At 41.6% G+C, this 27,238-nt stretch overlaps 1 protein-coding gene across 3 annotated transcripts in view; it reads left to right on the top strand.

Annotated features, from left to right (window-relative positions):
- LOC126416572 (nidogen) overlaps positions 1-27,238 on the top strand; it is a 346,239-nt gene that overhangs the window by 191,330 nt on the left and 127,671 nt on the right. For all 3 annotated transcript variants that reach the window (XM_050084321.1, XM_050084322.1, XM_050084320.1), the window contains exons 3-4: positions 629-765; positions 23,942-24,083. In XM_050084321.1, coding sequence (XP_049940278.1) covers positions 629-765; positions 23,942-24,083 — 279 coding nt within the window. The remainder of the gene's footprint in view (positions 1-628; positions 766-23,941; positions 24,084-27,238) is intronic.

The raw sequence follows: 27,238 nt of genomic DNA, 5'->3' as shown, positions 1-27,238 counted from the left end.
TCGAACAACTCCAGCGGCATCCAAAACCAGATTAAACCGTCCTGACTGCAAATTTGCACGTCAGTCTGGTGATTCGACGTGCTGTCATGAATAGCCTTCCGGGAGTGTTTTCCAGCAGGATAACGCTCGCCCACATACCGCTGTTGTAACCCAACACGCTCTATAGAGTGTCGGTATGTCACCTTGGCCTGCTCGAGCACCAGATCTGTCTCCAGTCGATCACATACGGGATATTGTCGGACGACAACTCTAGCGTCGCCCACAACCAGCATTAACCGTCCCTGTAATGACTGCAACAGGTATGGAATTCCATCCCACAAACTGACATCCGGCGCCTGTGTACAACACAATCCATGCACGTTTCCATGCTTGCATTCAACATTCTGCCAGTTACACCGTTTATTAAAGTACCAGCATTTCACATTTGCATTCGCTTATCTTGCCCTTACATTAACCTGGGATCTTGCAATGTTAATCACTTAAATAAGTTACCTAGACAAATGTATTCTAGAAATGGCATTACTCTGCGTTAATTATTTTCTAGTGCTGCGATTTTTTTCGTCAGTATATATCGAGAAGGTGTGGGGGATTTGTATAAGAGGGAGTGTGTGTGTGTGTGTGTGCGCAGGTGAACGCCAACGGGCTGCTGTCGTTCCTGACGGACATCCCACTGTTCTTCAGCATCCAGTTCCCGCTCGACTACCCCGTCATCGCGCCGCTCTACTCGCACGTCGACACGCGTGCCTCTGGAACCGTCTCCTACAGGTATGCACAAACCGCACCTTATTTACGAGGGCGGTTCAGAAAGTAACCTCCGATTGGTCACAGTGCGGGTTGTGGGGGGGGAGTAGCGACGCCATCTGTGCGTTCACGCACTCAACAGGTCAGTCGGCATCAAGCGGTGGTCGAGTGAACGTCGTACCTGCGCTAGTTTAGTTTTTGTGGCAGTTTGAAATGTGTGCTGCAATAGAAAACCCCGCCAAATGTGAAGTGCGTGCTGTCATACGGTTTTTTACAGCCAAAGGATATTCTGCAGCAGCTATTCATCGTGAGCTTTGTGCCGTGTACAGACCAAGAGTTATGAGTGAAGGAGTTGTCCGTGAATGGGTACGTTTATTTAAAAGTGGACGAGAAAACGTTCATGATGAAGAGAGGAGTGGTAGACCATCATTGGTGACTGACGAACTCGTTCAGACAGTTGATGCAAAAGTTCGTGAAAATCGACGTTTCTCAATGTCGGAGTTGTCTACTGGTTTTCCACAGATTTCTAAGACTCTCTTGTACGAGATAGTGACAGCAAGATTGGGTTACCGTAAGTTCTGTGCACGATGGGTGCCCAAAATTCTTACCGACCACCACAAAACTCAAAGAATGGCCTCTGCATTAGACTTTCTGTCACGTTATGAGGACGAAGGAGAACCATTGTTAAACAGAATCATGACCGGTGACGAAACCTGGATTAAGTACGTGAACCCTGAGACAAAAGAACAATCAAAGATGTGGGCACATTCAAATTCGCCTACCAAACCAAGAAAAGCCTCGCAAGATTTTTCTGCCAGAAAACTGATGGCAACGGTGTTTTGGGATGCCAAAGGGGTGTTGTTGGTTGAATTCATGGAACGTGGTACGACCATTAATCAAGACGTGTACTGTGAAACAATAAAAAAGGTACGACGGGCTATACAGAACAAACGCCGTGGTATGCTGACTTCCGGTATCGTTTTTTTGCACGATAACGCCCGTCCTCACTCTGCTCGCAGAACAACGGCCCTTCTTGAGTCCTTCAAGTGGGACGTTATCAACCATCCACCTTACAGCCCAGACCTGGCGCCAAGTGATTATCACCTCTTCATGCATTTGAAGAAATGGCTCGGGTCACAGCGGTTTGATGGCGACGAAGAGCTCAAAGATGCGGCCACAGGCTGGCTCCAGGCACAAGCGGGTGATTTTTATGTAGAAGGAAATTCAAAGCTTGTGAAGAGATACGATAAGTGCCTCAATCGCTATGGAGACTATGTAGAAAAATAGTGCAAAGATGTAGTTGTAAGATGTATATATCAAAATATTTTTGTTTAACTTGGTGTATTTTTTTAAATCAACCGGAGGTTACTTTCTGAACGGCCCTCGTATTTATCGTATGACACTACACATACAAACATTACGGAACTACTACGCGTCAACATTTACGCCTATCTTTCCAGCATAAAATAACACGAATGTCAACAGCTATTTATGTATTTTGAAACATCACTCGTCGCTGTTAAGAAATCTTCGAAAGGACCCTTGTAGGCATGCGTGGGATATGTCGATACAACATGAGCTACTGTCTGTCGCTCCGCGCCACAGTCACACGATGGTGATGAAGATTCTCCCCACTTGTAGAGAGTGTCTGCACATCGTCCATAACCCGTTCGGATGCGGTTCAAAGTTGTCTAAATTGCCGGGCTGGTCGAATCCTGATAGTTCCTTCTGGATGCAGGCAGCCTCAGGCATTGTGGAGAACAGTTTGAAAGTTATCTAAATGAATAAAAATATGAGTCGAAGTACTGTTTCTGATTGTAAGATCTGAGGTGTAATAAATGAACTATCGTAATGAAACTTGTACTGCCGTAATGAGAAGGCAAAGCTGCACTGTAATAACAGTTAATTGTCGTATTGAAAAGCGAAGTATTTCATACTATAAAAGTTATCAATCTGACTGCAAGAATTTTGAACAGTATAAACTGCCTGAAAAATGAACTTCGCCGGCCGCGATGGCTGAGCGGTTCTAGACGCTTCAGTCCGCAACCGCGTGACTGCTACGGTCGCAGGTTCGAATCCTGCCTCGGGCGTGGATGAGTGTGATGTCCTTAGATTAGTTAGGTGTAAGTAGTTCTAAGTTCTAGGGGACTGATGACCTCAATGTTAAGTCGCATAGTGCTCAGAGCCATTTGAACCATAATGAACTTCAACATGAAACCTGCAATAATTAGTTTTGCAAAACTGATCACAAAAACTGTCTCTGAATGAGATAAGTTGGCCCTGACGGAATAAAAGAAAGCCAGCAAAATATTTAGCCCTTACCTCTGTTCTGCGGAAATCTGGAAAACGCGTTGCAGTACTGCTCTGTCTTGCGCGCCACTATGCTAAAGCTGCAGTGAGGTCTCTGTCAGTTGCAAATCGAAGTATACTTATTTTTAAGAAAAACATGATCGATTAAAAATTGTAAGAGAAAGGAAAGTGAAAAACGAAATATGGACATAAATGACAACACAAATTTTTTTGCATATTGTGAAAAAGTGCTCATGGCTGATTTTAAATTTAATGAACGTCTTAACATCCAAACAATACACTTTCCTAGCTTTAAAATCTAGCAACTCTCAATACAATAACCAAGTTAATCCGATGGCGCAGCAATAGTGAAAAAAAAGTAACGTCATTATAATTTGTACCTCTGACATTCCACTTCTGCTATACACACAGTTCCATCAAACTTCCTCCTTCACAAATCAGTTTCCGTTACAATCTTGATATAATCGTGTTCATTAAACACACTGATAAATTGAGACTTTACGATTGAAACATAACATTACAATTGCTTCCTCACTCCAACACAGCTTAACATTATCTCACCCACCGCCACCGCTCACACCAAAGATAATAACTTAACTTCTGTGATACAGCTTTACAACATCGCTGCTCGCTCACAGTTGACTCAAATGCCAAAATTATACATGACATCTAACAAGTTTTGTTGCCAGCACTATTTATGTTCATCAGTGGTATTGAATTCAATTTCCATGACAATCCTGTCTGTTATGAGGGCAGGATGTCTTGATCTTAGTCGTTTTCACTCCGCAGGGAATACGTCGTCCATTATTGCAAGGTCGGTGTTACTAGTAATCTTCTGGAATTCACGCAGTAGCGCGCTCTTCCTTCTAATATCAGGAGATGGAATGTGGCTCAAGATAAGTAGATCGTATTAACCCACCAACAATGTCCATGTTGTACATCTATCTTTTTTTACATGTGGGCTATTAAGCCAAACATGCGCACAGTTATCTGCTGCTGAGTATGTCAATCCGAGAGCTGATACCCGCGGAGCGTCTGCTGACGATCTCACACGAGAGTCACTGAATTTATGGAGAATGTTGTTTCTGGTTCTGAGTTAAGCATAGGTTCGTGCCAAGTGCTCCTTAAAAGAAAGTGTCCTATCTACAGTGATCCAAAGGGATTTTGCATGCATATTGTGATGAAGTTAGTCTCCCTCAAAATAGATGTCGAGGGCTCTGGGTGCCAATCTATTGGAAAGATGAAAACATGAAACTTCTGTTTTATTTGAGCTTGGTTGTAACTTCCAGTTACGGAAATAGTGGTTTAAGATGTCTGGATCAGAAGTTAGGATTTCTTCAGTTGTTTCAAAGGTTTTGTGTTAGGTAGCTATTGTCCAGTCATCTGCATAGCCAAACTTTCTGGACTATGTTGGAGGAATATCAGAGATATATAAATTGAACAAGAGAGGAGCAGGGACGGATCCCTGTGGTAAGCTATTATTCAATACTTTTAGGCAGCTAGTATCTTTTTCTGTACTTAATATAAATCTCCTTCCAGCTAACATGAAGCCCATGTCTCCAAACCGTGTCACATGCTGCACTTAGATCAACGAAAGCAACTGATGTTTTCTGCTTCATTTGGCATCCTGCTTCAATAAATGTTGTTAAAGATAAGACTTGATCAATGCAGCTCCGTCGTTGTCGGAATCCAGTTTGCTCAGTAGGAAGGTTCTGAAAGATTACTGGACCTCTTGGTATATATTCGTGATAAAAAAAAAATCGAGTGGTCGGGACAACTACATAAAAGCAACCATATAGCACAAGTAACACATACTGTCACAGGCGTCACACCCTCACTGCCAAGCTTCTTGGAGAAAATTGTCAATTATCAGTTTCGAATAGAAAACAGCGTTTTAATACCAGTCCGAAGTGATTAATGAAGCGTATGCTGAACAAGACAAGTCAGTATGCTCTTCGAGACTGGAAGTAATGCATGAGTTCATCATGTTAAGGAATTAGGACGGCGTGTGGTAACAAGCAGTCAGTTATCAGACCACAGGGATGAGCCTCAAATATCCGTGTAATTGGTGTCGGTAAACACTTTGTTATAGCATTTCAGAAGAAATGAAAATAATTATTCTTCGAATCACCAAATTATGTACAGATACAAACCGATGAATGGCTCTGAAGTGACTAAAGTCTCAGTTAACTTGGGGCAACAGCAGAAAACCTAAATCTGGATCGCTGGACCGGAAATGACCCTAGCTCCTCCCAAGTATAAGTCAAATTCCCTACCACTTCTCCACCTCGCACGCCAGGCAGCAGATAATCGACCAAAGTTATGGTGTGGAGGTTTGCAGAAGCCACGCTCCACAGATGTAAATGAAACAGGTAACTTCAAGACGACACCATGACCTTGTTGTTGAAGGCATGTTATATTCTTCCAACAACAGTATTGTCAACTCTGAATATTGTGCCTTACGTGTTTGCGAATGTATTTAGATAGGTTCAGAATAGGCACCGTATTAGCATCCGCAATGGTGAAAAATGAACTCTAACTAACATCTCAAACTAGACGAGAAAAATTCAGGCTCTTCAGTCACTCCACTTGTATGTGGACAAATAAACAGGTACTCTGTTTAGATTATTATTATGATCATTGTTGTTTTTGCTGTCATTCATTAGATGCTCGGAGCCACATTGGAAGCAAAGTCCCTTGGACGACAAGGCCATTAGAAACAGATCACTAGTGCGGATAGGGAGGGAAATTTGCTGTGTCTCTTCTCGAGGGAGATGGCATTACCCTTAAGCAATTTAGGGAAACTACACGAAATCTAAACCTAGATGACCTATCGAGATTGCAGTTTCTCGTTTCGCGATTTGTTACTTGCGTTGGTTAGGATCCTACAACTGTAATGCGAATGTGGAATAAATGGGGTCAGGAAGACCCTATTAAGCACCTTGGAAGATTCAACTGCCTCTGCGACTGTTCTTTTGGCTGTGCAGAAGCGTACAGCTACTTCACGTATCTTGCTTGAGTCAGGAAATGGGCTTGTTTACAGCAAGACGAGTATCCGTATGGACCATGCGGCGATTTCTGGATCACCGTGGACTGTCTGCACGCTCAAGATTGTTACGGCTTCCCTTGACCCAGCAGCAGAGAGAAAGGAAGGAAGGAAGGAAGGAAGGCTAGAGTTTAAGGTCTCGTCTATAACACGGCCTTAGAGACGAATCACAAGCATGGATTACGAAAGGGTTGGGAAGGAAGTCAGCCGTGCCATTTTCAAAGGAGCCGTTCCAGCATTTGCCTGGAGCGATTTAGGGAAATCACGAAGAACTTAAATCTAGATCGCTGGACGGGGATTTGAACCATCGTCTTCCCGAATGCAAATCCACTGTGCTAACTCCGGTGCCACCTCGCTCGGTCAGTAGGGAGAGATGCACGGGCAATGTGCGCACATAGCAACACTGGACACAGGAATGGCACCAACGTGTCTTTTCAAAGTAATTCCGGTTCTGGGTAGAGCATCACGATGATCACATCGTACGAGGGGCGTTTGAAAAGTCCGTGCAGAGTCTGAGAGATGGCACCACCGGCGCATATCAAGGTCATGTTTAGTTATTAGCATCTTTGGAAAGAACGCACACCAAATTTCAGCCATATTGGTCTATTTCTTTGTGTTTGGCATTCGTGTGAATTAAGCAAGTCGAGTGATTGTCAAAAAATGGACGCTGAAGGATTTCTTGTGGTGATTAAACATTACATTATGAAAGGCAAAACACCTTAGGAGACCAAAGAGAAGCTTGATAAACATTACGGTGACTCTGTACCTTCGATTAGAACAGTTTATAAGTGGTTTCAAAATTTCCGGAATGGTCATATGGGCACAAGTGATGCTGAACGTTCTGGAAGCCCTGTGGAGGTTAAGACTCCAGAAATCATTGATAAAAATCCATGACATGGTGATGGATGACAGAAGAGTTGAGGTGCGTGAGATTACCAGTGCTGTGGGCACCTCGAATGAACGGGTACATAATATTTTGCACAAACATTTGGACATGAGAAAGCTATCCGCAAGATGGGTTCCGCGATTGCTCACGCTTGACCAAAAATGGAATCGTGTGAAGTGTTGCAAGGATGGTTTGCAGCTGTTCAGGAAGAATGAAGAATCCGCAGGACTTTAAGCGTCGTTTCGTAACTGTGGATGAAACATGGATACATTACTATACTCCTGAGACGAAACAGCAAACTAAACAATGGGTTACCAAGAGAGAATCTGCACAAAAAGGGCGAAGACCAGTCCTTCGGCCGGAAAGGTTATGATGGAGACTGTCTTTTGGGATTCGCAACTGATAATCCTCATCGACTATCTGGAAAAGGGTAAAACTATTACAGGTGCACATTATTCATCGTTATTGGACCGTTTGAAAACCGAGCTGCAAGAAAAACGCCGTCGATTGGACCGCAAAAAATCCTTTTCCATCACGCCAATGTACCAGCACACACCTCAGCAGTTGTGGTCGCAAAATTAATGGAAATAGGTTTCCAACTCGTTTCGCATCCCCCCCTATTCTCCAGACTTGGCTCCCTTGGACAACTATTTGCTCCCCAATTTGAAGAAATAGCTGGTGGGACAAAGATTTTATTCAAGCGAGGAGGTGATTGCAGCAATTAATAGCTGTTTTGTAGACTTGGACAATTCCTATTATTCGGAAGGGATCGACAAATTAGAACAGTGTTGGACGAAGTGTATAAGTCTAAAAGGAGACTGTCGAAAAATAAAAAAGGTTTATCCCAAACACGTAAGTAGTTTTTATTTCTGCACTGACTTTTAAAACGCCCCTCGTATATGGGGGCAACGAGGAGGACAAATGTCATGGTGCAATCGTCATCGTCATATGGGCACTTTCGCTGGCATGATGGTATGTGTTTTCATCGGTCGATCGGCTCTGGTTCGCATAGACAGTAATTGGGATTGCAGGCATTACAGTTCTGACGTGTTAAGCCGAACACTGTGGCCTATCTTTGAGGTCTCCGTGTTGTTAATTTTAAACAACATGTAGTAAGACCATACGTTCCGAAAATGTCAAGTGAAAGTGCTTTTCCACCTACCATCTAAGGCAGTGTTTCCCAACCTTCCAGAGACTATTACCCCTGAGTGTAACCAGATATTAGCTAGTAACCCCCCCCCCCCCACCCGACTCCTCCCACTATTTTCAACGTTACCGCCTATCTTAATTTTAGAATGAAAAAGAATTTTCTTTTAACACTCTCATTTTTAAAATGACAGAAGATAAAATTATTTTTCGTTTTTATAAGTGTTTTATAAAAAAGATCAATGATTCATTGAGACAATTGTTGCTGTTTATTTCTAGGAACATTTTTTAAAGAATGATGAAGCAATTTTCAGTGCATCACCAGTGTTACCTGTGACTTCTTCTCAGTAAAGAAAGCAATCTAACTATCCACATTGAGGGTAGTCACCTGTTACAAAACGTGCTTCCTCTGCACCACTCCTCTTCCTAGCGACACTTGCTTGATCCATTCTCTGCGCTCTCATTTAAAATCAACAAAAGTAAAATCTGTGCGCTACGCTTAGGCCTACTATTTGTAAATCACTTAATTGCTGGACACTTTACTTCTGGACTGTCAGAAATTGGAAGACATCAAGTTTCCATGTTTTGTGCCTCACCACTACCACTTTTATTATTATTATTCTTTTTAATACAGTGAAGACAAACTTAGTAGCCACTACTTGTGTTGTGCTATCTACATCTACATCCATACTCCGAAAGCGGAGGGTACCTTGAGTACCTCTATCGGTTCTCCCTTCTATTCCAGTCTCGTATTTTTCGTGGAAAGAAGGATTGTCGGTATGCCTCTCTGTGGGCTCCAATCTCTCTGACTTTATCCTCATGGTCTCTTCGCGAGATAAACGTAGGGGGGAGCAATATACTGTTTGACTCCTCAGAGAAGGTGTGTTCTCGAAACTTCAACAAAAGCCCGTACCGAGCTACTGAGCGTCTCTCCTGCAGAGTCTTCCACTGGAGTTTATCTATCATCTCCGTAACGCTTTCGCGATTACTAAATGATCCTTTAACGAAGCGCGCTGCTCTCCGTTGGATCTTCTCTATCTCTTCTATCAACCCTATCTGGTACGGATCCCACACTGCTGAGCGGTATTCAAGAAGTGGGCGAACAAGCGTACTGTAACCTACTTCCTTTGTTTTCGGATTGCATTTCCTTAGGATTCTTCCAATGAATCTCAGTCTGGCATCTGCTTTACCGACGATCAACTTTATATGATCATTCCATTTAAATCACTCCTAATGCGTACTCCCAGATAATTAATGGAATTAACTGCTTCCAGTTGCTGACCTGCTATATTGTAGCTAAATGATAAGGGATCTGTCTTTTTATGTATTCGCAGCACATTAAACTTGTCTACATTGAGATTCAACTGCCATTCCCTGCAGCATGCCTCAATTCGCTGCAGATCCTCCTGCATTTCAGTACAATTTTCCATTGTTACAACCTCTCTATAGACCACAGCATCATCCGCAAAAAGCCTCAGTGAACTTCCGATGTCATCCACAAGGTCACTTATGTATATTGTGAATAGCAACGGTCCTACGACACTCCCCTGTGGCACACCTGAAATCACTCTTACTTTGGAAGACTTCTCCCCATTGAGAATGACATGCTGCGTTCTGTTATCTAGGAACTCTTCAATCCAATCACACAATTGGTCTGATATTCCATATGCTCTTACTTTGTTCATTAAACGACTGTGGGGAACTGTATCGAACGCCTTGTGTAAGTCAAGAAACACAGCATCTACCTGGGAACCGGTGTCTATGGTCCTCTGAGTCTCGTGGACGGATAGCGCGAGCTGGGTTTCACACGATCGTCTTTTTCGAAACCCATGCTGATTCCTGCAGAGTAGATTTCTTGTCTCCAGAAAAGTCATTATGCTCGAACATAATACGGTGGTTCGTTTATTTTTACGAAGAAAATAATGAGACAATTTATGGTCTACTGAGGGAAATAGCTACAACTAGGACAAGGTATTTTAGTTACATATACACTCCTGGAAATGGAAAAAAGAACACATTGACACCGGTGTGTCAGACCCACCATACTTGCTCCGGACACTGCGAGAGGGCTGTACAAGCAATGATCACACGCACGGCACAGCGGACACACCAGGAACCGCGGTGTTGGCCGTCGAATGGCGCTAGCTGCGCAGCATTTGTGCACCGCCGCCGTCAGTGTCAGCCAGTTTGCCGTGGCATACGGAGCTCCATCGCAGTCTTTAACACTGGTAGCATGCCGCGACAGCGTGGACGTGAACCGTATGTGCAGTTGACGGACTTTGAGCGAGGGCATATAGTGGGCATGCGGGAGGCCGGGTGGACGTACCGCCGAATTGCTCAACACGTGGGGCGTGAGGTCTCCACAGTACATCGATGTTGTCGCCAGTGGTCGGCGGAAGGTGCACGTGCCCGTCGACCTGGGACCGGACCGCAGCGACGCACGGATGCACGCCAAGACCGTAGGATCCTACGCAGTGCCGTAGGGGACCGCACCGCCACTTCCCAGCAAATTAGGGACACTGTTGCTCCTGGGGTATCGGCGAGGACCATTCGCAACCGTCTCCATGAAGCTGGGCTACGGTCCCGCACACCGTTAGGCCGTCTTCCGCTCACGCCCCAACATCGTGCAGCCCGCCTCCAGTGGTGTCGCGACAGGCGTGAATGGAGGGACGAATGGAGACGTGTCGTCTTCAGCGATTAGAGTCGCTTCTGCCTTGGTGCCAATGATGGTCGTATGCGTGTTTAGCGCCGTGCAGGTGAGCGCCACAATCAGGACTGCATACGACCGAGGCACACAGGGCCAACACCCGGCATCGTGGTGTGGGGAGCGATCTCCTACACTGGCCGTACACCACTGGTGATCGTCGAGGGGACACTGAATAGTGCACGGTACATCCAAACCGTCATCGAACCCATCGTTCTACCATTCCTAGACCGGCAAGGGAACTTGCTGTTCCAACAGGACAATGCACGTCCGCATGTATCCCGTCCCACCCAACGTGCTCTAGAAGGTGTAAGTCAACTGCCCTGGCCAGCAAGATCTCCGGATCTGTCCCCCATTGAGCATGTTTGGGACTGGATGAAGCGTCGTCTCACGCGGTCTGCATGTCCAGCACGAACGCTGGTCCAACTGAGGCGCCAGGTGGAAATGGCATGGCAAGCCGTTCCACAGGACTACATCCAGCATCTCTACGATCGTCTCCATGGGAGAATAGCAGCCTGCATTGCTGCGAAAGGTGGATATACACTGTACTAGTGCCGACATTGTGCATGCTCTGTTGCCTGTGTCTATGTGCCTGTGGTTCTGTCAGTGTGATCATGTGATGTATCTGACCCCAGGAATGTGTCAATAAAGTTTCCCCTTCCTGGGACAATGAATTCACGGTGTTCTTATTTCAATTTCCAGGAGTGTATAAGCATACGTGATCTGAATGTCTCAATTTTACGGTCATAAATAAAAGGCACAAAGCATGTATGTAGTGGGTGGGCTGAATGAGGAAGACGTTTTTCATACTTCCATTTCTCAAGCTGTGTCACACATTAATACTAGTACTTGAAAAAAAAATACAGTTATTGGCAACTTACGTAATCAGTATTACAGTCTAACGAAATAGTGATAATAGTGATTTTTAAAAATAATTTTGTGTCGTGACCGATTCAGAAATCAACCCTATTGTTTTTACCCCTCGGAAAATTACATTTTACCTCTCAGGGGGTATTAACCCCAGGTTGAGAACCGCTGATCTAAGACTACAAACCTTTTCGGGTCTGTGAAGGCTGATTTTATATTGCGGTATGACTTATATAGTTCAGACCTTATGTACTTTGCAGAACATCAACGCTGCCCTCGTCTTTTACGGTTCACAAAATCTGCCGTTACTGGACACTGTACACGGTCCACTAGCATTAATGTGACCACCGCCGATGCTCGATGTCAACATGCAATAATCACTCACAGACGACAGGTGGCAGTACCAGCAATGGAGGGTATATAAATCGTGTCTGGGGGAGGTGGGAAACAGTACAGTCGTTGTCGTGTTGCAGAAACGGAACGATTTATCTGGCGTCCAAAGGGCATGATCATTAGCAGTTTCTAAACTGTGTACGTGCCAAAGTGGTTGAAGTACACCTTGCATGGCAAAATGCTGCTATCAAAAACTGGCTCCGAGGCCATAGATGACACGGGTGAGCTACGGCTGCGGGAATGTGCACAGGGGAATAGACGTGCAGGCTGAGCAGCTGGCTGCCGAGATGAACCAAGAGGCTACGAACAGTGACTCCTTAACGAAAGTTCAGCAAACGTTGCTACGTTTTGGCCTCTGCAGCAGTCGCCTGGTTCCTGCACCCATGCTGACTGCTATTCATCGACGACGAAGGTTGCAATTTCCACGCTAATGTCGCAGCTGGACATCCACTGAATGGACGCAGGTGGCCTTTTCACATGAATCACGCCTTATGCTCCATCAGACCGATGGCCGTTGGCGTGTACGGCCCTGCAACAATAGTCGGAAGGGTCCAGGCCGAAGGATCTGGGGTCTGGGGAATGTTTTCTGGGCATTCCCTGGGTGCTCTCTCATCCTGGAAGGCACTATGGATCAACACAAACATGCATCTGTCTTTGGGACCATGGCCACCCCTCTATGCAGTTCGATTTTTCCTCAGCACGGGTACTGCCCTGGCCACCAAACTCCCTGGATTGAAACCCAATAGGGAATCTGTAGGACCACCTCGGTCGGGCTGTTCGCGCGATAAATCGTCAACCGTTGATCGCCAGCCGAGAAACCAAGCGTAGCTATGGAGTTGGTATGGCTACATATTCCTGTCGGTTCCTTCCAGAACCTCAAAGACTCTCTTCCTGCAGGTCCGCGCTGCATAAGGTGTGGTTCAGGTGTTTGACAGGGGTCACATTCAAGTGTTGGACTGTGTATATTCGCTGGACATCAGTGAAATTAGATGGTCAGGTCCTGCAGAAAGAGTCATCACTTCTGTCTCTAAGCTGTTCATTTTTGGAACACCACCTACGACCAGCTTAGAGACAGAAATGATGACACTTTCTGCAGGACCTGTCCTTCATTTTGCAGGACAATGCTCAAACACGTACAGTGCAAGCTGTTACTGATTTGTTTCACTGGTGGGGCTGCTAAGTGCTATACCGCCTACTGCACTCCCATGGCTTAAGCCCTAGTAAGTTAAACTCGATTTATAAACTGAAGGAAACACTTCACGGCATTCGTTTCAGAACTGCTACAAATTCGTCGGGCAATAGACCGCGCCGCTCGAACTGTCAGCGCAACTGGCACTGCGAAGAGTATCCTACGATTTCCACATCGCTGGCAACGGTTTATACACAATGCTGGTAACTACTTTGAAGGACAGTAAAACTTTGAAACACGTATCTATTTTGTACCAGCTGTAAATAAATAGTTGCCACTACTTAAGTTCCAACCCTCGTATAATAGTAACTTTGGCTACAGATAATTCATTTTGCGATTCCATTACTAAAGAATCAGTAGAGATACAGATGGTGGAAGCCTTATTAACTAGGACACCGGCTGTCTATTGGATAACGCATGTAACCCCATAGCTTCCACGATTTGCTTTCAGGAAAAATGACTATGGACGCCTTGGGCCCCGGTGAGCGGTAACACGCCCGGGACAACTGCGTTTCGCATTTCCGCCATCGAGAGTACGCTAAATTGTGCGAAGTGGTTAATCGATATTAAGTTACGACAGCTCACGTGGTGATGCTTGATAGGTGCACATATGAAAAACCACGTGTGGTAGAAAACGACGTCTGCTTGCACTCCCAAAACATCATAGAGTATTTAGTAAACCGGGAAAATTTCAAGATTCACAAGTGCGATTTCGTTTTTGCTGTCCTCCCTAGTGTTGCAATGCTAATGGTCAGCCACCTGAACGATGCGTTCAGAACTTAGAAAAAAATACTTTTTTATGTGTCTCTATGTATCTTATTCAGATGATGTAGTGATTACTTTGTGATACGACGAAACCAGCTATGATATCATTTGTGTGACTTGAGGCTGGAAAAAATACAATAAAGGACTTTGATGAAAAATTCAATTTCCCAATAAATTATAATTATCTCGTTCTGTTTGGTACGGCCTCTGTGACCAGAATGTCTCCGAAGTATATACGTCAGTCCTGGTAGATCGAATACTACACGGTGTTTCCAGCAGTCCACCTTGTGATTGTGAAAGGAAAAACGGGAGTGAAGCCCATGCTGCTTCACATTGACAGAATGGTCTGCCGCGTATGCAACCCGCGCTACTAATCTGTCGTGCGTTTGCCTTCGTCCCACGCCTGGTGTTTTCTGACACCTGTAAGTTTCCTTGTCTTTCGATTGTGGAGAATCCGAAATGAATGGGAGTTACACTGACACTTCACGCATAGTGATACTATGCTGAGAGCCGTAAACCTCTGTATTAACCGGAAACACTCTGATCTCTACGACATGGTCATTTCACGGGCTGTACATACAAGAGAGCAATGGCTGTTTGTTCGTTGTTAAAGTTTTAACATTGTAACTCTCCGTGACGTACAAAGGCTCTCTTGTTGCCTCTGCGAGCGATACTCACGAATCAGTCGAATGAGTGTTTTGTGAGCCATTTCTTTCATGAATGGATTACATTTTTCTCAGGTTCTTTCTGTTTGTAGCAATATTAACATACTTGCTGTCTCAAAATTTTCGTGTTTTCTTTATAGTGATATCGATGAAATTATAGATGAGAATCATTTCGCAATTGTTGCATTTTCTCTGTAAGGGCAGCTTTTACTTTTTCCTTTTACGTGCTAAATGCGGAGAAACCTGAAAAACGTACAGTGAGACCGAAAGCGTCAGTGTCAAAACAGTCAGGAGAAAATTGAACTTCTTTCTGAGTATCGAAAATGGCGTGGTGTTCACCTGTCGAAATATCGGCGATTGCCGAGGATGTTACCTGACTGCTTTCCCGTAAGCTATATGAACAGAAGAAAATTGTTTAGCACGTAGTTTAGTACGACTTTTACCGTAAAATTCTTCCATTTCAGGGCAAGTGGGAAATCTCACCAGTATTATTGCCGAGAAGTTTTCAAATTAGTTCTAGTATGCACTGTCAGTGCTGACCGTGCGTTTGACTCGGAAGCTTTTTTTTTTTTTTTTTTTTTTTTTTTGTAGTAAAAACTTCCCTAATTTTCAGTCGTCTGATCTGTGTTAAATCAATTATATTATTCTTGGTGTCTCACTTAAACGTAGATATCAGTGTCTTTACAAATTTAATTTCTTTCGGTTTGCCAGTTTCAACTGTCAATCACTTATGCCGACAAGGCGCCCAATCGGAAAACGTGGCCAATCTTCTTGCCGGGAAAAGTGACCAAGATAGCCATTTTCCCCCGAACGTTTATTTTTAACCTGGTTACTTCAGTAAGAGTTAGCTACTTCGATATATCGCACATAATACTTCATATTCACTTCTAAACCCTTTTATATACGAAGCTATCAACCGTCATTCTATCTGTTTGTCACGAATTTGAATTGATTAATGTTATTTAAAACCACCTCTGCTTTGTTATATTTGGCCCAGTACAAAAAACCTATTGAAAATCGTGCACTGCAGCCGCATGGTGTTATTTCAAGTACTAGAGCATCAAGATGCAAAGAAAATAAGTCCGGAAATCAGAGCAACAACCGTATGATTCTGCCGCATAGAATATGCGACTGTGGCGGTAGAGAAAGATGAGACGGCTTCCTCTGCAACAGCAAAACAGTTTTATGTTCCACGTAATATGCTGAAAGGTTATAGGAAAAAAATAGAGTTGTAGTAGGTGATCAAAAGATTGTGGAGTGTGTTCAATAAAGAGCAAGAACAATAAACACTTGATTACATTTTTGAAATGAGAAAGCGATTTTATGGATTTACAGTGAACGATCTATGCAGATTAGCATTCCAGTTGGAAGAGTGCAACAAAGTTCCTCGTCGTTTTAACAAAGAATCTGAGATGACAGGAAAAGACAGCACTATAATGTTGATCTTGGGACGCGAACCTCGATGGTTAGAGGGCAAGCTTTTAACTAGGTGAAAGTAGACAGAATTTTTTTATATCCTTAAAACAGTGAACGGAAAACAATTTCATCCTACTCATCACTTTATAATGTGGATGATTCAGTCCAAGAACAGTAAAGTGTTTGCACTTAAAGAAAGACGCCAAGCCGATTGCGTTACCATTGCCGAAAGAGGGTTGATGTTCAGAGATATGTATGCCCGTACTTGCCTCTTTGCCGCGTTAGTTTGCGTAAAGTGGTCACTACGTATGGCTTTAGAAAAATGCGTATAGGTCCTACTCGTTTACCGAGCGAGGTGGCGCAGTGGTTAGACACTGGACTCGCATTTGGAAGGACGACGGTTCAATCCCGTGTCCGGCCATCCTGATTTAGGTTTTCCGTGATTTCCCTAAATTACTCCAGGCAAATGCCGGGATGGTTCCTCTGAAAGGGCACGACCGACTTCCTTCCCAATCCTTCCCTACTCCGATGAGACCGATGACCACGCTGTCTGGTCTCCTCCCCCAAACCAACCAACCAACCAACTTATAAAAAATTGTGATACCTCGTAGTATGTAAGTGTCAAGACTCTATCAGTAATTACAGTTTGGTGAAACTTCAGTTACCCCTAGAGTGGCCTCTTTACCTCTCCTTACCGTATTTAGTTTAACTCTTCGTCTCGTACAAATATGAGTTCTTAATTTAAAGAAAAAATGTACATTATATGCTCATTACTGATCAAGACTGTCTCCATAAGACTGCTTAAGTCAAATGTACTTGTAATAAGAAATTTAAATCTGTATGTCCGCGTCTTTTAAGTATTTCGCTATCAAACTGTACATTTTTGTACCAAATCTATAGAGCAAGGAGATAACTTTAAATGGTAGAGGAAAACCCACTGCACCCAGTTATGCTTCTTTGTACTTTGAGCCTGCCATTATACAGGATTCAGATCGGCGTGCATCAGTTGAATCCTGATCACAGCTTCCGGAAACCAGAAAATATAACTTCCTGCTACTTAAAAAAATGGTTCAAACGACTCGGAGCACTATGGGACTTAACATCTGAGGCCATCAGTCCCCTAGAACTTAACCTAAGGACATCACACACAGCCATGCCCAAGGCTGGATTCGAACCTGTGACCGTAGCAGTGGCGCGGTTCCAGACTGAAGCGCCTAGAACCGCTCGGCCACATCGGCCGGCTCCTGCTACTTCAACAACCGCATTTCAGCTTAGCCAAATTTTTTCGTTCATAAACAACGTTCCCTCACCATCTCCCTGATTGCATCTGGCACACTTGGTCGAACAATAGGCCTATTTTTCTATTTACAGAGACAATTAGTGTCCCTAAATTGTCGACGCTAATGCTCAATGCTCTGTTCACATGGCTGTTCTTTTCCATCATTCCTTCTACACTGTTGTAAGAGATAAACGTCTTGCATGTTCCGACACACGCAAGGTACTGCACTCGTAACGCCAGCTGGTGGGCACATTGCAAATTCGGTGAGTTTGTAGTTTTATTCATGCATCAATTATATTTGTACATGTAACATTTTGAAAATGTATAACTCTGAAAATGAATCTTTATAGTAGCCCTGTGTTTCATGAATACAAGCCCTTTGACTGTACTTCGGCTTTAGATTTAATTTCCGGTACTTATTGTTTCCGTATGTATCGGAAATAAAACCCTAAAATTGAAATACAGACAGTCGACGGGTTTTTATTCTGATTCAGTGTGCACCAATGTTGTCGAGATGCATGAAAATCAGCTGGTTGCTCCCAGGAAGTTTCAGTTGGTTGTGTTAAGGAACTTTGTTTCTGCCACTGATTTTTGCAGGCATTCTGCGTGTTGAAATGACTATTCTGCGGGCTGATTGCTGTACGTCACGATGGTTTTCTAGACATCGTTCTGAGTGAACTTGTAGCTTTGTTTCTTTTTTTTTTATTATCTACATGTTCATCAATGATTGTTATCTTATGGATAGTGGTGAAATATTAATAATAACCGGTAGCGTGTTTGTGGGACGAATACACCTTATGATGCGCATTGCTCGATAGAGCTGTCTGTCAACTGCTTTAATGTGAGCACTGTTTAGTCAGGTGATGCAGCAGTATTCTGCGACTGTGTATGAAGAGCTAAGGCTGATAATATGACTGTTGCAATGGCACCACAAGCCTATTAACCTCTGGAGTATTTGTTCCGACTTTCGATTTTAGTTGCCACATTCTTAAGATGGATATTCTATGTCAAACGCCTGCCTAGGGTCACACCTAGGTATTTTGGAGTGTTGCAACATTGGAGAGTCTGATCTCTAAATGTGATGCTAGGTTTGCAGTTTGCTTGTGTATTCCAATGGTGGCAAGTTGACACAACGGTTGTTGAGGATGAAGTCGGAGAGAGTTATAATTGACGTGAGTGTTGCTTCAGCTTCCTCAAAGCTTTGATCCTGAGCGATCAATGCAATATCCCCCCCAGAGCTAATTGTTTGGAGTTCCTCTTTGAGATGCGATAACACTGCCTCTTTACCTAAGTCCTACATTTTTTGGTTGCCCTTTGCATTTTGGTAATCATTGTTGCTACTGATACAATTTTCTGTGTTGACATCCTCAAATAGGTCATGTCATTAGACCCCAACATATTTCCATCATGAGTAGGCTTTCGAACTGTCGGCTCTAGGCAGTTTTCGGAGAAGCACTTAGTAAAGTTTCACAGGGCGTCTTGTAATGGCCAACACTTACAGAACTGTAGGTTTCCCAGTTAACTGTTGGATGATTAGTCTCTTCAATTGACAACAGAATGACCGGGGAACTAAACGTAAATGGCCCGGAGATCACCAGTGTGTGTGTGTGTGTGTTTGTATGTGTAGTGAGTGAAGTGTTATGAAACAATGTGTGTATAGTGTGTGCAGTGACTGATGTGAGATATGAGTGAACGGTTTGGCATTACATTATTTAATAAGTTATTTGTAAAAAAAGTATTGTATGCCAGGAGTAAATCTAATGATTGTCTCTAACTAGAAGTCTGTAAATATATGTTTATACGAATTAGCTTATTATAAATTGGTCTAAATTTGTAAATACTTTGACATGTCCTGTATCCTTGTAAAAAAGAGATCTACGAATGAATAAAGCTACTACTACTACGTACTAGTAAACTTAGGTTTTCTCTGAAGTTTTCAGTTACACCTGGAGTTGGGTCTTGTGGGGACAATCTCGCATGCAGTTTCGATTTCTATCTTGGTGAATTTGAACTTCTAGCCTACTGCGAGAAATACACCACCTACATTTACTATTAGCGTATTCTTTCGATGTACGTTTAAACTTCCCCCAAATATCTCTCGGCTACAAATTTCTGGTTTTAACCAGCTATAAGCTTTCTCCACCTAGTGTAATGTGAAATCCTGTTTGTTGCGACTGCTTTGGCAGTTAGTCACTAGAATTTTAACACCCTTGTCTGTAAGGGGGATTTCCTTGAATCTTATACTGACACTATCTATTCTAAAATTAATATTCTTATATAATTTGGCAAGAGATACACAAAATTTATTGTACAGTGTCCTAAAAGTTGTTCAGTCTGTATGTTTTTGAAGACAGATGACTGTCTTAATTTAAAGGTTGTATTTTATTCAAGATAGCCTACATCTTTTTGTACTGAACATTACGCACTGTTAATATAGGTGCATATATAATTTTTTGAGTTAATGATTTAAAATATCATCCACGTATGATTCAATCAATTGTGTCAGACTGGTTAGGAAATAAAGTTCAAAAATGTTCACAAAATATACCGGTACGGTATTGTATACATATTCGGATATCTCAAAAGGAACAACCTATGAGGTCAGGTGATAAGTTAAAAAATAAAAACAAATATGATTCAATCAATTGTATCGAACCAGTTAAGAAATAAAGTTCAAAATTATCCACGAAGATTTTTGTATTCATACGTCTGAAAGAAAACTTTCTATAGTGTCAGGTGATTAAAGGCACGCGAAGTACGATGAAATCCAAGACATTTCGCTGCCCAACAAGGACAATTGGTTAAAAATAGAGACATCCTGGTAAAATCCGGATGGGTGGAAACTCGATTCATGTCTCATTCAACAAAGAAACCATACACAACATTCAACAATTCATAGTAAAGTCCTTCTGCAGCGCAGGTGGTATTGTTTGACCGCTCATAGGAGCGGTACTGGCATTCATTCGTCCATTCATTGACACGTTGTGTTCCGTCAACTCTGCCATGAATGAGAGCCTTCACGCATGTGGAACGACGCAAGCCAGTCGTTACAGCGAGTGCTGGCTGCTTCCGTTAATTATATTAACAGAAAGTTATGATTAGTACTAATCTACACAAACTGACAGTTACGGCACTTACTTCTGCATTACTTTGAATGTGTATGTTAGGAGAAAAACAACTACTTACCAGTGGACCAGAGGGGGGGGGGGGGGGGTGTTATACTTTATGCCTACTATTATAAATTAAAAACAACAAAATTGGTTACACGTTTTGACTGATAGTAATAATATACTTATTAAAGAGGCCCTGATGTGTAAGTAGTCTCCAGAGCCTTGAGATACCGTTTCTTTTAGTACACACGTAGCAGTACCATTGCAATTTCAATAACGTGTACAATGAGGGTGGGGGGGGGGGGGGAGAGTTACTTTATGACCATCACAAAAAAATACAAATTTCGTTAATTGTTGTTGACTTTTGCTCACAACATAGTTTCCAAAAAGATATTGATGTGTAAGCAGGGTCCAGAACCTGAAAATAATTTTGAACATGACATTCGTTGTGTAAAGTCACAGCTGCACAAAGACTTAAATTTTGCGGTAAGTTTAAAGAAAAGATTAAAAAAAAAAAAAAAAAAAATTGTTGAATCTGATAGATGACTTCGTCAAAAACAATAAACTTTTTTTTTTTCAAAATATTAAAATGTACATGACTATATAGATTTCAGTATTTTCAAAAGGTGAGCATAAAGTACCCCTTCCCCCCCCCCCCCCCCCCCCCTTTATTGTATTACGCGGGTGAAAAACGCTACTTCTTCAATACGGCAGTGGATATTGCCACTCGAGAGTGGCAATAGCGTGTTACGGATATTTGAACTCTACTAGCGTCCTCGGCCATGGAGGCGGGTTCATTGTATTTAATAATTCAGAAATTGAAAATTTCCTTTTAAAACTTTCTTTCTACAACCCAACTTTTGAAATCCATGGTACATTTATAAAAAAATAAGCATAGCCTATCTTGTTGCTCGGTATCACAGTAATAATTCTTTGTATGTCACCAGGCTTCTTTCATTTCTTTTCTTTTTTTAAATAATAGTTCTATATTGAAAGTGGCATAATTCAGAAAGAAAACAATTGAGACCATTAATGATGACGATGATCGCTGCTGAGTTGATGACTGCAGTATAGTAATTATCTAGAGAGGAATGTAAAGATCACTGAGGAAGAAATATCAGAAAATATAGTTTTTCAGAATTCACAATCCAAATGTGAATGATTTTTTTGTGGTGTCCCAAAAGTACAGTGAAGGTTCAAAGACGTTTGTATTTAAAGCGCCATAGCTGCCACCACATGTAACAGAATTACTAAACTGCCCAATCGTTACATTCTTAGATTCCTCAAACATTCTAGTACAGTAATTAATAATTGTACAGCTAAGGTATTTTTACAGCTTTTTAAAAAAACGTTTCTAGAGCATTGCTTCTTACATCTGGCATTTTTACTGTGCAATTTGATGTTAGAAGTGTTTCAAAAAACCTCCAACTATGGTATAACTTGAAACACCCATACTTTCCTATTTTTGTAATACTACATATTGACCTATAATATAATTACCTATTGAAAAACTCAATAGTGATCATGCCTCAAAGTTTGAAATGGTAAATTTTATTGTGTTCCCATTAATTTTTGTGATGCAAGGTGGCTTCAAAGTTCAAAAGTGTTTCAAGTAAAAAAGGATATCTTGAGATTAAATACACATTGAGCCTATGATATGTATCCATGATCACACATGGTCATGGCTGCATAGGGGGTATCCCACCATCATCACTTTTGAAATGATGGAGCCCATGACAGTTTTGGTCAAACAGCTTGAACTTCCTGCACTTCACAACAGTTTCATATTTTTTGACACTATGGAACGTACCCCACAGCCCATGCTAATGATAGTATGCTGCATCATATGTATTGTATATTTCTGATTTAAGATGACAATATACCATATTCAGGTATGAAGAATGCCTGCTCCACATCCTGTCAGGTTCTGTGACAAGAAGTGTGTCTTCTTTCTTTGCGTTATTTCCCTTTTGCTTATATGTTGCAAATACTAGGGTGAAAAGACTTCCAGTGAGAAATGCTAGAATCTTGCAGCAATAGTAATCTCTTGCCTTAGGTCAATGTCAACAGGCAAAGAGTGTGAAATCCATAAATTCATGATAGTATAAGGAAACAATGTGTATAATCTTTTAAATGCCCTGCCATCTTGGTTCTGATGGGTAAATGTCTGAAAAAGTCTCTAAATTCATGCTGTTGCCGTTTACAGGTTTTCTGTTAAAACAAGCTACAAGAAACAAAGCAAAACATCAAAATTTCATAATTTTATGATTATCATTTTTAAATCATTTTTTTTTTAAAATCACATCGTATATGGGATACATAACATCAAGTGTTTTTGAACACACAAAATAGTTTAGTTTCTCCATGATCAATTGTGAATTAATAAATATAATGAACCCGCCTCCTTGGTCAAGGAATCTTACTGACTGGAAATGTCCATGTGATGCTACCACTAATTGAATGGCAATATCCACTACCCTCAGCTGCTTTTATTATCTCATTCTTAAAAACAACTAGCCATATAACACTATTAGCTGTCTACATACTGGAAAAATCAGGATCTATATACACTGTCCAGTGACAATAATTTGACCACCCGTCAGAAGTGTGAATAACCAAATTTTGTGGTGTGGACCACGGCAATACATTTAGAAAGAGAGTCAGTGAGGCTCTGGAATGTACCAAGAGTGATGTGAAGCTATGCTGACTCTACTGCCATAGCCAGCTGTGCTATGTTTCCCGGTTGAGGATCCGTGGTGCGAGGAGCCTGATTAAGGTGGTCCCACAGATTCCTGATTGGCCAGGGGAGTATGATAAAGTCATCTTGGTACTCTTTGAACTGCACATGTACACTGAAAGCTGTGTGACATGTTGCATTGTCTTGCTGGTAGAAACCATCATGCAGAGGAAAAATGAATGCATGTAAGGGTGGACATGGTCCCCAAGGACAGATGAATATTTGTGTTGATCCATTGTGCCTAACAGACTGAAGAGATGACTCAGGCAATTCCACAAAAACATTCCCCAGACCATAACGCTCCCTCTTGTTGCCTAGACGTATAGGTCTAGTGTGACAAGGAATGGACAAATAGTCAGCTGTGGCCTTGTAGTAGGAACCATCCTGGCATGCACCTGGAGTAATTTGTCTACAGAGAAAACCTAAATCAGGATGGTCAGATTCTGTTTGATAACTGAAGGCATGCCATATGGTTAACTCCAAAGCAAATTTGCAATTTTTGATACAGTTCAAACAAGATATGCATTATGGGATAAAATCTTTCAATCCTGATTATGGTTTATAATATGTAAGACAGAAAGAGGCTAAATCCTTTAGGCAAGGCAACTGAAATTGCCTACTGTAGCCGCATTCTCTTTGTTAAATGCTTTGCTTTACATTCATCTGATCTTTGCCACTTCTGCACAGGGAGACGCAGGATCCAGAAATACTGTCTGCGCTAAAGACATTGATTCGTCAGTACTTCAGCTCCGCAGAAGACTTTGAGCCAAAGAGTGCCTTCATTGCCACATGGGACAGTGTGGGATATTATGACATGGGTGCTGATAAGGTGAGTCACAAGCAGTGCAACTCGTCTAACAGTTGTTATCCATTGTAGCATCATGCTTTAGAAAACTGCATAGCATCATACTGTTTTTTTGAGCATAATGCCACAAAATGTGTCACTATATATACTGTGTATGGGCTACTTTAAAGGTTTTAACTGAAAATGAATCTATTGCTTGTGGTTATGGTTAATGGCATCCTCTACAATGGGAACCACAAAGTAGTTGGATTTGTATTTCAATTTTATAACTATGATGGGAAGTCTCCAAATGGCCCTTTCTGCTCATTTCAAAGACATGTGCCATGTAAGTAGTAGCACGAAGTTCCTAATTTTTGACACTGTCACAGCATTTAGTCTTTGGGTAAGTCTTTCTACTGATTTCTGATACAAGGAAGGCAAAATTTGTGTTAATTCTTCCAGGAGCAAGGTGAATAGTTGTTGCTGCATTTGTGAATGAACTTGTCTGGCGTGCGACTACTGCTCTAGTTCAACACAGTCCCAATGCACCATTCACGAATGGAACAGGGAAGGCTGATCCCTTAGTGGTACAAGAAGTACCCTCTGCCAGTCACCATTAGGTTGCTTGTAGAGTATGATGTAGATGAACACAGATATGTTCACTGGGGTTCAGTTAAGGGCTGTGAAATAGCACTGCAGCAAATGTTCCTGATCTGAACTATAATACAAACGTTTGTACTTTGTACCTAGAGACCTAACTGTACTGATACAGAAACTATAGAGCAGTCCCATACTACTGCCACTGTGTATCGTGTGTGCTATTATCTAAAGTGGTTTCATAAACATCTATAATCAAAAGAAAACGAAAGAAATTTGAGTTTAATGTCCCATCAACAATGAGGTCATTAAAATTGTTTTCTTTATACTCAGGTCCACAGCCATCAAACATCAACTATTGTGTTACTGAGGCTGTCTATTATTTAATAAATTGTTTTATTTGTCACACACGCATGGTCATTATAAAATGTCATTTACATTTCATTGATCCTTCATATCTCCCATCAGGAGAGAGAAGCTTCAGTCACATTGAAGGATTCAAGGCATACATTAACAAAAGACAAGCACATCATCGCAACTTAATCTGTATACTGTAACAGCAATTAAACATTGCTGTACTACTTAATGCTTTTCATGCTAATGATGGATAAATTTTATCAAGTAAATATGAAAGAACACTACTACTCTGAAAAAAGCTGCTGCCTCCTCATTTTTACTACATAACCACTGTTTATCTCCTAACCTATGCTTAACTTAATATGTACTTGATTATTTTGGTAAATTTCAAAGAAAATAGTTACCTATAGCTCTAAATATTGAATTATGTTTGCAGTATGTTACTACTTGGCATGAATCATTACAGCAAACTCTGTTGCTTGCCATGCAGGTTAAATAGTCCAATAATTTGTAGAAAGAATTACTAATGAGGTATGTTTTTTTTTAAATTTCCTTTTGAACTGTGCTGGAATTCCCAATCTTTTGCTTTATGCTAAATTGCATTTGTTGGATGCTTTCACAGAAGAGTACATAATTCCACTCTGAACCATAGATGTGAAGGCAAATGGCAAAGTCTACACAAAACTTATTTTTGTGTTTTTTATCATGATTGAACAGTGGAAAGTCCATATTGGAATATCAACAATTATGAAAAAGATAGATTGCAACTCACCGTAAAGATGACACACTGAGTTGCAAACAGGCACAATGAAAAGACTAGCCCAGAGTAACTGCAGATAGAGGTCATGTGTGTGTGAGGTTTGCCTGCTTGCGTGAATGTATATGTTTTCTTTTCTTTTCTGAAGAAGGCTTTGGCTGAAAGCTCGATGTGTAATAGTCTTTTGATTGTGGCAGTCTGTAACTGAATGTGTCATCTTTACAGTGAATAGCAATCTATATTTTTCATAATTGTTTCTATTGTGATTGTGTGCACCGCAGTCCAGCTGAAAATGATTTTAGTGTCAGCAACAAGAACCAGTAAGGCGTAAATTAATCTGAAAACAAACTTAAAAATTCCAAAACTTAAAACAGCTTCTGGAAAATTGTACAGTTATCCACTTTACACACTGTTCTTACTGCTAACATCTTATGAATGGTGTATGCTAATAGTAGATCATACATACAGTCATAAATTAAAAAAGAATGCTGAAGCATGTCCAGACTCATCCGTTATCTAGCTGATTGTAGATTACATTCTAAAACACAACAATAAGCTGCAGTGCTCACGCATACTGTCAAATGGAATATACAAACTGAATGCTTTTTTCTGTACCCTTTTAAACTAAATGGTGGGTTATTATGTTGTCTATTGTGCAGGAAAAGCCAGAACATTATCACACCATTGCCTCTTTGGTGTGACAGTTTTTAAAGCAGTTTTCTATTATTTTTTGTATTTTTTTTATTGAATGCCAAGTTATTTTCAGTGGAACATGGTATGATACTAGACTCACATTCAGGAGATCAACGCTTCATATCCCTATCTGGCCATCAAGATTTTGATTTTCCACAATTTCTCTAAATTGCTTAAGGAAAATACTGAGATGGTTCCTTTCAAAAAGTCCTTCCTCAGCATGAGCCTGTGCTACATCATTAATGGTCTTATCTTCTTTTCCTTTTAGTGGCAGTATTGGGGTTATTTTGCTGTGGAACTCTAAAGAAATATTTTTGTCATTCTTAGCCAAAATACTTAAATTTGTTCGTGATGTAGCATTTATAAATTTAAAGAAAGCCCTGGACATTGTTTAGTGGAGTACTCTCTTAAAATTTCTGTAGGTATCAGGGATAAAATAAAGGGAGCAAAAGGTTATTTATAATTTGCACAGAAACCAGACTGTAGTTATAAGAGTTGAACAACGTGAAATGGAAGCAGTGGTTCAAATGGGAGTGAGACAGGGTTATCGCTGCGTCTGATGTCAGTCAAACAGTACATCATGTAAGCACTAAAGGAAATTAATAACATAAATGTGGTGCAGCAATCAAAATTCAGGGAGAAGAAATAAAAACTTTAAGGTTTGCTGATGATGTTGTGTAATTTTGTCAGAGATAGCAAAGGACTTGTAAGAGCAGTTTAACAGAATGCATAGTGTCTTGAAAAGAGGTTGTAAGATGAACATCAACAAAAGTAAAACAAGGGCAGTGGAATGTAA

Source organism: Schistocerca serialis, chromosome 8, assembly GCF_023864345.2.
Source record: "Schistocerca serialis cubense isolate TAMUIC-IGC-003099 chromosome 8, iqSchSeri2.2, whole genome shotgun sequence".
Classification (NCBI taxonomy): Eukaryota; Metazoa; Arthropoda; class Insecta; order Orthoptera; family Acrididae; genus Schistocerca; species Schistocerca serialis.
This window is presented reverse-complemented; position numbering and strand designations above follow the sequence as displayed.